This window comes from Pleurodeles waltl, chromosome 7, assembly GCF_031143425.1.
Source record: "Pleurodeles waltl isolate 20211129_DDA chromosome 7, aPleWal1.hap1.20221129, whole genome shotgun sequence".
NCBI classification, from domain to species: Eukaryota; Metazoa; Chordata; class Amphibia; order Caudata; family Salamandridae; genus Pleurodeles; species Pleurodeles waltl.
The window spans coordinates 447,711,434-447,727,984 of NC_090446.1; the positions used below are offsets into that span (position 1 = coordinate 447,711,434).

At 44.5% G+C, this 16,551-nt stretch overlaps 1 protein-coding gene across 1 annotated transcript in view; it reads right to left on the reverse strand.

Annotated features, from left to right (window-relative positions):
- PRODH2 (proline dehydrogenase 2) overlaps window positions 1–16,551 on the reverse strand; it is a 273,534-nt gene that overhangs the window by 113,144 nt on the left and 143,839 nt on the right. Inside the window, exon 7 of the mRNA XM_069243992.1 lies at window positions 1,183–1,349. Coding sequence (XP_069100093.1) covers window positions 1,183–1,349 — 167 coding nt within the window. The remainder of the gene's footprint in view (window positions 1–1,182; window positions 1,350–16,551) is intronic.

Genomic DNA, 16,551 nt, shown 5'->3' on the forward strand with positions numbered 1-16,551 from the left:
TACTACTTTGATCTCCAAAATAACCCTGCCTAAGCTCTTCCCTCCTCTACCCCTCCTGGCTCACCTCACACCTCAGTTTACCACTATGATCTCCCAAACAACCCTACTAAATTCTCGCTCACTTATTTCACCCTTGACTATTCCAAAACCCCTTCTGCTACTATGATCTCCCTAACCCATTTCCACAGACTCCTCCCTCCTCCATCTCTCCTTTACTCATCCCAAGCTTCAGCCTATTACTATAAACTCCCAATTAACACTTCTGGATTCTTCCCTCCTCTATCCCTCCATTACTCTAGTCAATCCAACTAACAAAATTACATATCCTCTGCTCAAATTAACCCATACTAATATTAATACTGTAGTCATATTTCCCTATACTAATCCACCACTAATTCCTCTGGGGTTCTGGAGTAGCGTGCTACTTGCCAAAAAGCTATTTGATGCCTTGTCAGGGGTAGTAAGCACTATATGAATACAATTCTAATTACAATTTAGAACCGGCACCAACTTTAATAAAAGAATATGCTGAATTAACAATCCATTACTTAAAGGTCATCAAAAATGTCAAAGGGCAACCCTATATACATCCTCCCACACTTCAGTGTCTGTATCTCCACCCTCTAGCTTCACGAATGCATGCAATACACTTCCACTGTCTTGGAGAGGCTGTATCCACCCTCTAAATTGTGTCATGCTAAGCCAGGGGCCATCCAAAATGGATACCGCTACCCCCAGCAGACATACTCACTCTGCACACAATCTCACTATCGTGTTTGTGCCACACATAAGCAATGTACAGATGCTCTTGACACTCACTGTGAATGTTAGTCCAAAGTGTTTTGTGCCATGCTGAAGAAGAACTTTTACCTGAATAGGGCCAGTTGTCCACACTTCCTTCTGACACAGCAAAATGATTTACAGAAAGGTACACCCTGTTTACTATCTATGCAACAATACATCCCAACAATGAACAATAAAATTGTGCTTTTCCTTTTTTGGACCGTCTACTCTACCTCTTGGATATGGAGTAGAACTAGTGAAACTTGCCTGGTATCTATTGAGAAAGGAGACGATCAGTCTGCACTCTGTATGAACCAGACCGCTCTTGCCACTCACTGACACACAGAGGACCATCACATTTCCCCGTGCAGAAGTCTGCCACTTCGGCCCTCCACTCACCTACAGCTAGTGGCCTCCCAGTCTGGATTGATGGGGTCTGGATAACTTCTTTCTTTAGCCAACTTGCGTTCCTTGTCCATGTATGCACCCCGAACCAGCTTCACCCCAAAACAGATGCCCAAGCGCTGGGCCAGGCCCAGGTCATTAGTCAACAAATTGAACGAGTCCTGTGTTAAAGGAAAGAAACCAGAAATGGAAAAAATGGAGAACAGTAGGGGTAGGATAGGATGAGGAACACCTAACTTAAATCTCCTATGGTTTCTACTACCAGACGGAAATAATATTGTGTTCATCTTCAGACACATGAGGCCCAGACTACTATCTTACCGGTAGATCAAACCACATACACCAATACACCAATACACCCTCAGAATTCTGTCACAGAGTCTGTTTGAAACTGTTTGAAAAGACATCACTGGGCTGCATCAATAGCATCCTAATGGCTGATTGTGCACCCTGTATATGCCAAATCCCAATCCCTAGATTATCACTTTCAAGCACATGTTCTATCTATTGTCTGACACACAAGCTATATTTATATTATCACTGAGAGATGCAAGAATTACAAAATACTGCATAACTCATTGTTAAACTACTTTCTGATCACAAACATGTTTTGTCATTAGAATTCGCTCATAAAAAAGAAAATAATTTCACTAGTCACCTGTAACAGTTTATTATAGGCATCAAACCTTGTCATCGTAGCCCAGCTAAACCAAGACACACAACTTTAATAGAAGCCTAAAGCAGTCGGTAGCTGTGCTCACTGCGAGCTGATGAAGATTGTCTGTTGGGCCCCTGCACTCCTCTACGTTTCATATGCAAAAAAGCTGCCAGCACCAACCCAGCACATCTGCAAACAGGAACAAGCATTTGCAATGCACTAGGGTCTCGCATTTGTCCGAGTTACAGCTATTACCAGTTGTAAACTCGCAACTGGATTTTTCTTGCCACATTGAAAGAAAAAAAAACAGCGCAATCGTGCTGCTACAGTTCACTCGTAATGAAACGTATCGGCAAAAGTGCAATTATGTATGTAACCAGCAAAAGTGCAATTAACTATGTAACAGGGTCGATATTATGCAAATCGCTCGACCTCTGCCAAGCGAGATCGCGCTGCGAAAATAGAGAAAAAGTAGTCCACAACCTGACGGGAAACAGTGAGCCTCTCATGTTTTCAGTACTTGGTGGCTGCGCTCGAGGAGGGCTAACCACCGGAAAAGGTATGACGTATGCGTGCCTTCCACTAATTAAAGCAAGCAGATTTTAACAGTCAAGCCCACGAACCAATGAAAGACACTGACGTGACGTGGACGGGGCTCCGAGCCCTTTTCTAACTCCTAAAGCGTCTCAGAAGCGATAAGCATGCGCAAGTGCATGCAATGCAGGCTCGACCCTAAAAAGGCTACGATACTTCTGCATGGTGACGCAATGACATGCGCTTGACTCAAGAGAGTTATGGCTTTGGATACTTCATCTTTGTAACAGACACTTGAAGCACTTGCAATGTACCAATGCGTGCAAACACAGGCTTAAAAATTCGTTTTTCATTCGATAGCAAATGAACCCAGGCCTACCGGCAACAGTAAAAACGTGTTTAAACAAAATTGAACAATATCTATCAAGAGGCATACTAAATGCTTATTCTTGCTGGAGTTGACACAGTTTGATTTGCATATTCATCCTGCCTTTGGATAACTGAGGCACTGAAGATTTAAATGTATTGCTCTCATGAAAGGTTGATGACGATTTCTGTGCTAGATGCACAGCTAAATATTGACGTGGCAGGGATACTGTTTTATGTGTGTAATGTGCATGCACCACTTAATGAAAATATCAATCTGTGTCAATATTATATGTATTTACCATAAAATATAAGTTTAGTTTTCTGATTTGACAACTGAGGCATACTTAGTTTACCCAATCCAATAAATAATGATGACCATAAGCCATCACCTACAACTGTGCCGGAATGTCAGATCTGCCAAAAGCACGTCATCACAACATGCTTGCTCTTTCTAGGTTTTTAGGCTATTAATGCTAGGGTGTGATTTGTAATGATATATTTTCAGGCCACACTAGCATTGCTTTAATATATTGTAACTGTATGTATTGTTGATGTCATCCCACATGTATTCCGTCCCATCCGATATGTGGAAGGAGGAGAGAAGCAATAGATAGCATCGCCAGGAGTTAAGTTACCGCCTGCATTTCCCATAATACACACTTATTAAATACAGACTGGGGATACCTAATACACTCGTATAGTGCTACCAATATTCATAAAGTGAGCAAGATGTCTTATTGTAACCATCCATTCTACACATTTTACTGCATTTAAAAAATGGAACAGTCAGAAAGTGGGCACATGCACAGGACTGATTGGAGCGGGTCCCTCGGCAGAGGGTGTGCACGCTGTCAGCTTGGTAGCCTCTCTCAAACATATAGTAAATAGGTAATAAGGGCACTTTTATTGTTGCCTGAAAACAGTTGGATACATAAGGAACTCTTTAGTGCTTTTAAAACTGCTGCACTGCTAAAAAGCTGCCCCCCACACACATCACTCAGTAAAAAAAGCGGCCCGACCCATGCAGCCTCCCGAGGAAACACCCAATGCCCAGTACGGCCAATCCGCAGCAGTACTGAATGTATGTAAATGGGTTTGATAATTCTGCGCTAAATGTCTATTAGTGCAAAGGTCAGCGATACTGAAAAGGCGCCAAACCAAATTGAAATGTGGCAGTGGTATGCTTAAAATAAACATTTTGAAATAAAACAATGTAACAACTGCATGTGATTTTAATATAAACCACACAGGTGCTTTATCTCAGACTCCTGTGATTACGTATGCAAAACATTTCCATTAACTTGCCACACACAAAAATACGATTAATCGTGAGGCAAACAAAAAAAAGTTACTATTGGCTTTGAATTACTGTAGCCTGGCCACGTAGGTGAAATACACATGGATGACAAAATGGTAAAAGAGGTTAAAAGCTGAAAGAAAGAATGGCCATTGTCAACGTAAACTACAGCCTTGGCACTGAAGTGCGTTTCTTGTTTATGAGGATGTGACCAGGCCAAACGCTGTCACTCCCTGGGCAGGAGCGGCAGTGTATGAAGCGGGCTTGACTCACTGTACACTGTGGTGAAGCAATATGTGAATGCCGTGAGCAGACGAAGAGGGCAGACTCAACGCCCCTCTATATATGAAAACATCTCTGTATTTTATAACCCTAGGTCTGTTTCAGCTGAAGGTGTCTGGAGGCCAGACCTATAAATGGGGTGGGGGCGGCAGTTTTAAACAGTTTCCCACCTTGACCCATTGGAATCGATGCTGTAAACTGCTCTTTCGGGAAGTGATGTTAGAGGGTCACAAGGAGCAGATACTGGTTCAGGACGGCGAGCTTGGGGTATCTGCAGACCCCACAGGGAGGCACCCCCTCTCCGCCGGTACGCGACCTTCTCACACCCTTTTCTGTTGGCCGCAGCTGTCAAAGACAACGTTTCACTTTGGCTCACTGAAGCGTGAAGCCTCTGCCGCTCACACGTGTTTACGAGAATAAGATACGCACCGAGGCGTTACTGAAGCAGGGCTCCAATTTAACCGAAGTGACTGTCACCACTGTACTTCGGAAAAAAAGTTTTTAAAAAAAATTGCACATTAGAAAGTGATCGAAAACATCTTAGCTCAGCTGCCTGCGAGATCGGGGATGGGAGAAAATAAAACTGCATTTTGTGATGCAAGAATTGTAGTGTCTACACGGCTCAGTGACGGGGATAACCCCCGCACTTGGCCCACTCCAATTAATGTAATTCCCCATAAACATTTTGAAACAAATTCACAACAACAAGTGTGTTTGCAATCTCTTGTGGGAATACTGGCCCGCAGTTTTATTACAAGCATAGACTCTTGCAACAATCTTTGACCTCATCACTCCTTAGGTTCAGCCACCAATCACCATGACAAGGCCATAAATTATTATAATGTCATAAATCATTTGAGTGCCACACCTTGCTTTCGTTATGATTGTACATCGTAATTTGGAGACAGGTCATAAATCACAATTGATATGCCATACATAAATCATTTCTACAGGATCATAACTCTGCTGCATGACATCAACTCTGCTATAAATCAATCAAGTCCTTGTCTTTTGCTTGTCATAATTCTGACCCTATTGTTGTTGAGGTCGTCCTTCCTGCTGCTTTTTTGGGGTCATCCATTTTTGTTGGTTCTTTTCTCTGATCGTGAGGGGGGTAGCCTCTTAGTGCTGTTAGGCTCAACTCGCTACCTTGTCTGTCCATTTTGTGCCCTGCCAACCGGCGGGTCTGGGCCGCATGTGCCGTGTTCCGCTTACTCCCCCATCGGCCTCCTTACCCTGCCGTGAGGCATCCCAAGGTAAGTAGCCTTTCTCACGGCCCACCGCCCACCATTGTGCCCCTTTTACCGCCACGCCGCCTGAGGGGTTTACGTCGCCAGGCGGCTCCCCCTTTTTATTCTTTGGGTTTTTCTTCCCAGGTATTTGCCAAAAACACCTCCGTGTCCCGGCCGTCAGGCCTCCCAAGGAGCACTTTTTTTTTTTGTTTTCTTCTTTTTTTTTTTTTTTCTTTTTTTTTTTCTTCTTGCACCGTCCTTGTGACAGCCTTTCAGCTGAAGGTGTCTGGAGGCCAGACCTATAAATGGGGTGGGGGCGGCAGTTTTAAACAGTTTCCCACCTTGACCCATTGGAATCGATGCTGTAAACTGCTCTTTCGGGAAGTGATGTTAAAGGGTCACAAGGAGCAGATACTGGTTCAGGACGGCGAGCTTGGGGTATCTGCAGACCCCACAGGGAGGCACCCCCTCTCCGCCGGTACGCGACCTTCTCACACCTTTTTCTGTTGGCCGCAGCTGTCAAAGACAACGTTTCACTTTGGCTCACTGAAGCGTGAAGCCTCTGACGCTCACACGTGTTTACGAGAATAAGATACGCACCGAGGCGTTACTGAAGCAGGGCTACAATTTAATCGAAGTGACTGTCACCACTGTACTTCGGAAAAAAAGTTTTTTAAAAAAATTGCACATTAGAAAGTGATCCAAAACATCTTAGCTCAGCTGCCTGCGAGATCGGGGACGGGAGAAAATAAAACTGCATTTTGTGATGCAAGAATTGTAGTGTCTACACGGCTCAGTGACGGGGAAAGTGGCAACAACACAAACATTTACAATGCAACGGGTCTCGCGTTTGCTCATGTTAGAGCTGATCGCGATGTAAACTCCTAACCCGACTTTTCACCTATCGGGCAAAAGTGCATTTATGTACATAACCCGAAAAAGTGAAATCAAGTATGTAAAGCGCTCGACTTCTGGCAAGCGAGATCGGGCTCGTAAATTAGAGAAAAAAAAGTCCACGAGCCCGATAGAAAACAGCGAGCCTCGCATGTTTTCTGTACTTGGTCGCTGCACTGGAGGAGGGCTAGCCACCGGAAAAGGCATGACATATGCGTGCCTTCGACTAATGAAAGCAAGCAGATTTTATTAGAGAAGCCCACCAACCAATAAAAAACACTGACGTGAAGTTGACAGGGCTCCAAGCCCTTTACTAAATACAAAAGAGTCTCGCTGCGAAACGCATGCGCGAGCGCATGCAACGCAGGCTCGACCCTAAAAAGGAAAGAGACGTCCGCACTCTGAGAATGCAGCATGAGTTTCAGAATTGGGGGATTCAGAGTACCAGGGCCAGTAAGATCAGAAAGCACTGCTGAGTCGAACATGTTGTTTGTTTCTCTTTTGCTACAGATAGCACTGTACCAGGGATCACAAAATACACAGCTGTCGCCTACCAGCTTCTCTGTTGCAAAGTAGAAGAGCATTTTAATCAGGGAGTTCAAAGAGCAAAATTCCTTAAAGTGTGCATATCCACATAGGTCTTTAAGCCTATAATTTCCCTGAAACTCATTTTACATATATTTTCAGCCACGAATGTCTACTGTGAACCTTTCAATATTTAGTCCATGGTATTCTCAGTTAAAATTGTGTATTTAGTTGTCACACAACCTCAATTTTAACACATTGAGAGTGAGAGAGCGTAGTTTATATAATCTATATTAACATAAAATGTTTATGAAATAATGTGTGATAATGCCACATAGAAACTGAATTAATGTGCTTTGCTTAAAACGTGCACTTGAAATGTGACCACGGAGAGTGGTCAGCAATGTACACGAGGACTAATGAAAATGATTAATGCTTATGAGTATTTGTATTAAATAATGGTTTTGTACTAATTACTAATGATTATGTTATTAAAATTATGCTAAATGAATCTTTGTAAGGAAATGCCTCCTTGGCATGGTTACCCCCTGACTTTTTGCCTTTGCTGATGCTATGTTTTGATTTGAAAGTGTGCTGAGGCCTGCTAACCAGGCCCCAGCACCAGTGTTCTTCCCCTAACCTGTACTTTTGTTTTCACAATTGGCACACCCTGGCATCCAGGTAAGTCCCTTGTAACTGGTACCCCTGGTACCAAGGACCCTGATGCCAGGGAAGGTCTCTAAGGGCTGCAGCATGTCTTATGCCACCCTGGGGACCCCTCACTCAGCACAGACACACTGCTTGCCAGCTTGTGTGTGCTGGTGAGGACAAAACGAGTAAATCGACATGGCACTCCCCTCAGGGTGCCATGCCAACCTCACACTGCCTATGCAGTATAGATAAGTCACCCCTCTAGCAGGCCTTACAGCCCTAGGGCAGGGTGCACTATACCATAGGTGAGGGCACCAGTGCATGAGCACTGTGCCCCTACAGTGTCTAAGCCAAACCTTAGACATTGTAAGTGCAGGGTAGCCATAAGAGTATATGGTCTGGGAGTCTGTCAAACACAAACTCCACAGCACCATAATGGCTACACTGAAAACTGGGAAGTTTGGTATCAAACTTCTCAGCACAATAAATGCACACTGATGCCAGTGTACATTTTATTGTAACATACACCCCAGAGGGCACCTTAGAGGTGCCCCATGAAACCTTAACCAACTACCCGTGTAGGATGACTGGTTTTAGCAGCCTGCCACACTCGAGACATGTTGCTAGCCACATGGGGAGAGTGCCTTTGTCACTCTGTGGCTAGTAACAAAGCCTGCACTAGGTGGAGATGCTTATCACCTCCCCCTTGCAGGAGCTGTAAAACCTGGCGGTGAGCCTCAAAGGCTCACCCCCTTTGTTACAGCATCCCAGGGCATTCCAGCTAGTGGAGTTGCCCGCCCCCTCCGGCCACGGCCCCACTTTTGGCGGCAAGGCTGGAGGAGATAATGAGAAAAACAAGGAGTCGTCATTGGCCAGTCAGGACAGCCCCTAAGGCAACCTGAGCTGAAGTGACTCTGACTTTTAGGAATCCTCCATCTTGCAGATGGAGGATCCCCCCAATAGGGATAGGAATGTGACCCCCTCCCCTTGGGAGGAGGCACAAAGAGGGTGTAGCCACCCTCAGGGCTAGTAGCCATTGGCTACTGCCCTCCCTGACCTAAACACACCCCTAAATTCTGTATTTAGGGGCTCCCCTGAACCTAGGAACTCAGATTCCTGCAACCTAAGAAGAAGAGGACTGCTAAGCTGAAAAACCCTGCAGAGAAGACGGAGACACCAACTGCTTTGGCCCCAGCCCTACCGGCCTGTCTCCCCACTTCTAAAAGACACTGCTCCAGCTACGCTTTCCCCAGGACCAGCGACCTCTGAATCCTCAGAGGACTGCCCTGCTCTAGAAGGACCAAGAAACTCCTGAGGACAGCGGCTTTGTTCACCCAAGACTGCAACTTTGTTTCCAAAGAAGCAACTTCAAGACAACTGCGTTTCCCGCCGGAAGCGTGAGACTTGCTACTCTGCACCCGACGCCCCAGCTCGACTTGTGGAGAAACAACACTTCAGGGAGTACTCCCCGGCGACTACGAGACTGTGAGTAGTCAGAGTTGCCCCCCCTGAGCCCCCACACCGACGCCTGCAGAGGGAATCCCGAGGCTCCCCCTGACCGCGACTGCCTGACTCCCAGATCCCGACGCCTGGAAAAGACTCTGCACCCGCAGCCCCCAGGACCTGAAAGATCGGAACTCCAGTGCAGGAGTGACCCCCAGGAGGCCCTCTCCCTTGCCCAGGTGGTGGCTACCCCGAGGAGCCCCCCCCCCCCCCTTGCCTGCCTGCATCGCTGAAGAGACCCCTTGGTCTCCCATTGATTTCAATGACAAACCCGACGTGTGTTTGCACACTGCACCCGGCCGTCCCCGTGCTGCTGAGGGTGTACTTTCTGTGCTAACTTGTGTCCCCCCCGGTGCCCTACAAAACCCCCTTGGTCTGCCCTCCGAAGACGCGGGTACTTACCTGCTGGCAGACTGGAACCGGGGCACCCGCTTCTCCATTGAAGCCTATGCGTTTTGGGCACCACTTTGAACTCTGCACCTGACCGGCCCTGAGCTGCTGGTGTGGTAACTTTGGGGTTGCTCTGAACCCCCAACGGTGGGCTACCTTGGACCCAAACTTGAACCCCATAGGTGGTTTACTTACCTACAAAAACTAACAAATACTTACCTCCCCCAGGAACTGTTGAAAATTGCACTGTGTCTAGTTTTAAAATAGCTATATGTGATTTATTTGAAAAGTATATATGCTATTGTGATTATTCAAAGTTCCTAAAGTACTTACCTGCAGTACCTTTCATTTGAAGTATTACATGTAAAATTTGAACCTATGGTTCTTAAAATAGACTAAGAAAATATATTTTTCTATACATAAACCTATTGGCCTGGAATTGTCTTTGAGTGTGTGACCCTCATTTATTGCTTGTGTGTGTACAACAAATGCTTAACACTACTCCTTTGATAAGCCTACTGCTCGACCACACTACCACAAAATAGAGCATTAGTATTATCTCTTTTTGCCACTATCTTACCTCTAAGGGGAACCCTTGGACTCTGTGCATACTATTCCTTACTTTGAAATAGTGCATACAGAGCCAACTTCCTACAATCTTGTAGGCCTTAAGTTAGCATGAACTGAAGCTTAGCTGCCTGGCTCTCATATTAAATGTGTTTTTCAAAATGTGCAGTGTGCCGACTCACAAAAGGACATGACCTCTTGTTTTTCTTCAACTAGAAGCTGAATGTAACTATAGTGGATCCGTTCTCATGACATTCATCTTGCTTGTAGCAATGTTTAGCCAAAATGCAACAGTGTAGATTAGTATAATGTACAAGGTTGTTTTAACCGGTGAAGACAATGGAGCTACTGACCAAAAGATGTGCAAAGAATTACAGAAGGATGAAATCATACCAGACGTGCTACCTCTGAAGACGTCAATCATATGGACCAATAAAATGTCTGTAAAATAATATGGGGTGAAAGATTAATGACATAATCTGTTTCTTAATTGGGTAGAGATAGTGAGGTATAACATTCGACCAATTAGATTTTAGGGGAATGTACAACGAAAAAGGGATAAAAACCCATGACACGGGGAGCCATTTAGAATTAGGTAGGGAATGCTATTGATTTTATCCAGAAACTTTGTCACTCTGTTTGATGACTTAATGGTTTTGCTTAAAACCATCCTCTTCCTTAGATTGCCCATTTTACACTTTACCTCCTTATGAGGGAAGTGCCCTTTTTCCCCAGAGCTGAGCTTTGACTGATGGCAAATCACTGATGTCCTGAAGACGAAGACTGAACCTGAGTGCTGACCTAAACCTTGGAGGGTAACTATGACAATGAAATTGTGATTTGTCTGTTTGCTTTTCCTTTCTAGGTACCAACTGCTTATTTTGACAGAGACCATAGCTAGATGTTTTCAAAATTGGTGTTCTAAATTGTTTTGCATGAAGCCCAACATGCTAATGCTAATCAGTGGTTAGGACAGGGGTTCACTAAACTGACGCAAATAGACAAACGACTGAATCTATGTTTTGTTAAACTGACGCGTTAATGATACTCTGCTAGAATTGATCTATGTTCACGCCGTGTTATGTTCTGATATTTGTGATTCTTGCTTTAATGAAATCTTATCAGAGTTGCCATATCGTGACCATGCTACTTTGTTTCTTGGTTTTGAGATTAACACATCTGCTTTTAGAATTGTAACTAATAGGGAATAAAACTCATAAAATTCTACTAAACAGGTGTGGTTATTCATGACTGCAAGGTCATGGTGGTGTCTTGAGTTGATTAATGTCTTTGACTAAAGTGAAATGCATTGTGGTAATAAATATTGATGACATTATTGATGTATTGATTGACATATTGATTAGCTATCTCGTCCTAAGGTGTCTCTGAACTGGGTCAAAAGATTCATTGGCCTAAAACGAGTCTTACTGTGTATTAAATTATCATAAAGGGACGCGTTAACAGTTCTGGTAGCAGAGCAACAGTTTGGCCCTTTGGGGCCCTAGGACAGAGAATTATTGTTTAGAATGTTTTTCTGAGATAATGCAAATTGGAGATATGATGTGTTTCTAAATTCCCCATGACTTTCCCGAGATCTCTGAACCTGCCTAAGTAAGTTGGGAATCAGTCAAACGCAAGCTTTATTCGATCAACCGATCATCAAAGCAATACACAATAAATATCATCATAAAAATATAAAATACAGTTGCATTTTAAAATCATAATACCAAATAAGAAGACTACCTCCACTGGCCCATCTAAAAATCTCATCCAGTCATTCTTAAAATCCATTGCTGATATAAAGACTGCGTGTGCGCCATGCTGACAATAAATATTTGCTCACAGCGTATATTAAAACTTTGGAGTAATGGCTTTTTAGAACCCTCAAAGCTAATGCACATTTCCTTATTCCCATTTCCCGACACATATTGTGGATCCACTTGGACCTAGGAGATGAATATGCAGGACAGAAAAACATAAAATGTTCAACTGTTTCAGAGGTGGTACCACACACGGGACATATATCGTGTATTATGTTTGCATCCCATCTGCACATCAAGGTCTTCAATGGCAAGGTCCCAAAGCGTAATCTAGCATATAGGCTTTTGCCTAAGGTGTCGGGTATAATGTCTAGATAGGGTTCAAACTGTGGGTACCACTTGATGTCAATAAATAGATTGGTTAAGCGACCACAAGATTTACGATTGATGGTATTGTTCCTCACATGAGACCAATAGACACGCTTCAGCACTTTTAGATGGACTTTCTCAAGTTTATGGGGATTCTCCCAGAAGTCTCCCAGCCCCAATTTCTTAAACCAACTAGATACATGCTTGACCCATGGAGTAGAAGCTGAGTTGGGGCATGTTAGCAAATCTAGAAGTGAGATCTTATAAACATCTAATTCAGGAACGGTCCATAGCCTTACCCAATATAAGAGAGGTCTTAAAATTATAAGGTCGGCTATCCGTTTTAGTCCCAGATCTAGAAACAAAGGAGTCAGTGGAGTACTAGGAGTGCAAGCACATAAAGCCCTCGCAAAGCTATTCTCTCCGATGGTTAACCTATTGCTGTCAGAAAAGCCCCATACCTCCGCACCATACACACCAGCTCCCTGTGCCTTGGCGACATAGATCTTGATAGCTGGGGAGACCGTTTTTATCATTGTACTCCTGTAGAAGCGCAAGATGGATGCTGCAGTATGCTGTAGAAGACCAATACTTTTGTTAATCTGTTCTTCCCAGTGTAGGTTATCAGTAAGCCTTACACCTAGATAATCAATAGAACTAACCTTATCCAAGGGATCGCCATCTAGATTAATAGTACACTTCTTCTGCATCCCAGAGCGCAGAGCCATCAGCTTCTTTTTCTTGGAATTTAACTCTAAGCCATAATCCCGACAGAATACATTGAATCTGTCAATAAGGATTTGTAAGCCCATAGGGGTCTTGGAAATTAGAAGCGAGTCATCTGCAAAAAGAAGAATTGGGATTTTTTGGGCGCCTAAGGTGGGGGCATCGCTCTGGCATGCCATCATGACCTGTACCACCTCGTTAATAAAGATGGAAAACAAAAGCGGTGCCAACACACATCCCTGGCGAACACCCCTGTTTATGGGGATTTTGTCTGTCAGTTTGCCTCGGTTGCCCCAACGTACTTGTGCATATGTTTCTGTTGAGTTGGGAATGTTCTTGGCGTCTTAGTATGTATGGTGTAGAATTTGCGCTTGCTCAGCTTATGCATTTTGCAGGTGATTTATGAGGATTATGTGTGTTTAGGCCAGGTAAATGTTGTTTTAGTAGGAGTGGGCATACTCCACAGTATGAGAGTCGGGAAGTCGGCGTACTTCATATGAGTGTGGCGCTTTGTGCTAAAAAATTATCCATGTGGTTGGTTGTTAATGTACGGACCCGTTGTGGTCTAAGACTCCGGAGTATATTGACAAGTGTAGGAGACACTTGAGTTTATCTTGCAATTTGTGCGGTTTAATAGGCCAATTGGACGTGGTTGACAAGTCGAGTTTGAGTCAAATTGTATGTGTGAAACCTTCGATGGAGATTTGGCAATTTCTAAAGTGAACTAGAACGAACCATTGACAAGTCGAGAGTAGGATTTGCAGGTCGAATTCTGCTTGCGTATGCGAGAACCGAGAAGGAGAGAGTAGCGGCCGAGGCTTCAAGTGAAATCTCTGTAAAGTTCTGAAGCGATTGTGTACCCTTCCTGTATTAAACCGGCAAATTTGAATTGTTGTTATTGTTAAAAGGTGCTCGCAGTAATGTTGCATTAGTTTGGTGCGAATCCAGTGAGGGGCGGATAATCCGCAAGACTTTGTCAGCTGCAGTGCGTGCGAGTGTGACGTCAGTGGTGCTGCGCTGGGATAGGTTAGTTGTCGAGAGGGGTTGCGCACGGATTGGCAGCCGTCCGTGAGAGGCAATAGGTCGAGAAAGGTGGGTGAAGAGTGTCCTGGGAATTAAAGTCACTTCCTGATTAAATACAAAACAAAAGAAAAAACGCAAAGATTAATTTTATCAAAGCTTTTATGAGCGCTCTGAAAGGAGAAGCATACATTATGGCGAGTGAAGGGGAGCCTACACCGCCTGAGGGTACTCCAGCTTATATAGTAATGGAGGAGAAGGGAGTCGTGCCTTGCTTATGGATGAAACAGTGGCGCAAATTGACAGAGAAGGAGGGATGTTTGGCATTTCCGGAGCACGGAACATTCAATACGAGAATTCTAGAGAATTTGAGGTTGATGTAAAGTGTACAAAAGCCACCTCCAAGGCCAGCTCAGTACGAGGCATTAGCAGTCTGGGACTTAATGGCTATTAAACAAAGACAACAGAAATTCGAGAGGAGAATGAAAAAGCCAGAAAAGACCTTAGCTGGGGCTAGGTGGGACAATGAGAGCAAAATGTGGAGAAGGGGAATAATCGACGGACTTAAATTGTTTCCGGCAATAACACAGGAAGACGAGACGCAGGGAAAGAAAGCCACCTGCAAGACAGATAAGGACTCTAATAAGCCTAAAGAGACTAAGAGGTCCTGGATAGAAGAAGATGACTCAGACAACCAAGAGTTTTCTAATCAGTTGTTACATGAGCGCCCGCCACCTTATGCAGTAGACGACAATGCCCCGAGCACTAGTGCGGGTCCTGAGAACCAGACGCAGGAGAAGGGAGTTACTAATACAGAGCAGACTAGTGATATGGGTTTGATACAGAATGGTGTCAGTGTACCCACTGCGCCAGACATGCAGATACAGTTGCAACCTCCACCGCAGATATCCCAGTGCTAGAGACTACTACGAATCTGATAGTGCCGCCTGATCCGATATATACAAAGTCGAAGTTAGTGCAGATTGAGCCAACTCCACAATTGCTGCCCCAGCCGCAGCACCAGCTGATTCCGGGGTATAGTCCAGCAGCAGGACCTCTGTTAGTACCTGCCCCAGCCTCAGTGAATCAAGCCTTAGGAGTTACTGCTCTGCAGGGTTTGGGACCAGGTCAGACACCAGCTGCTATATCATTACCGATTACTGTTGGTCCATCGGTGCCATTGTATGCGCAGGGTAAGCCTGGTATATGTGATCAAGGGTTGGGAACCCAGGAAATAATAAGAGGAGGGTTCACAGGAACCCCCGATCAATATCACCAAGATCACAAACAGCCGAACACCTCAGATCTCTGTTAGATCTTAGCACAATTGGGGCTCCCTTGGAGACAATGAGACAAGTAGGGTCAAGTGTGCTAGCCCCACAGACAATGAGTGCAGATGCGTCACAAACACCCTTGATGCAGTCAGGAAATATCTTGTTGCAAGGCTTTTCCGTTCAGCAGCTAAACAAGTGGCTGGAAATAACAAAACCTCACAACCTGCTACAGTGACCGCAGAAAAATCTGAGAGAGATGAGTACCTAAACTTTGTAAGACTGGGTGTGGAAGCTGCTGAACTAGGGGAAGGGACAATAGGGGTAAACAGATTAGAATCATACACAGAAGCGGAATTAAGATACTTGTGCCCCAAAATCACTAAAGAAGTGGGCAAGGTACATCAGAGGTTGGCGAACCTGGCGACAAATACAATATTGATATTGAGAATACTAAACATTTGAAAAGGAGTTACAGATTAGACTACAACTCTAAAGACTTTGACCACATGAGGTTGGCCAGAATAAAAGTGCATCTTAAAGAAATATTGCAGAGTGCACAGATCTGGGGAGCCTTAGAAAAGTGGGAAGGCAGATGGGCAAAGAAAAGAGATAAGGAGAAAGGTGACAGTCCGGGATCAAGCCAGACTAAACCTTCACCTGACACTGGGTCGGTAAAGATGATACCAATGAGAGAGACAGCTAGAGGGGTTCTAGTCCATGTACCATGATCCAGGGGAGACATTCTGTCATTCACAAATGATTATCCAAGGTTGAGGGAGAAACCTATAGAGTGGTATCAACAGACAGACAGGTTTGTGAAGCTTGCGAAGTGTCTCTGGGAGGACCCAAATACCTTGTTTGAGATTATTGTTCCACCCGATTTATGGCTTGAATGCAAGAGAGGTGTGGACTGGCCGACGCAGGAACCCTCAAGGGATAAGGTGTCTGGAGCACCATCTGAGGAGGTGATGAAGTACTATCATAAAGTGATTGAGTTTTTAAAGAAGAAAGTGTCGCTAAAAGTGACTGATTGGCAGAAAATCGACCGGAACTCACAGGAGGTTAAAGAATCGATCCATGCCTATTATGAGAGGTTGTTGAAAGCATTCAAGCATTACAGTGGTACTGAGACTATAGAGCCGAAAGACATGAACCATCTTGTGTTCAGATTTGTTGAAGGGCTGAGACCAGAGGTTGGCCAGGTGATTAAGAATCATTTGATCTGTTGGCAAGCAAAGCCGATTGATGAGGTGTTGCAGTATGCGAAATACTGTAGTGACGAGATTGAGTTGAAGGAGAAAGTGATGGTGAT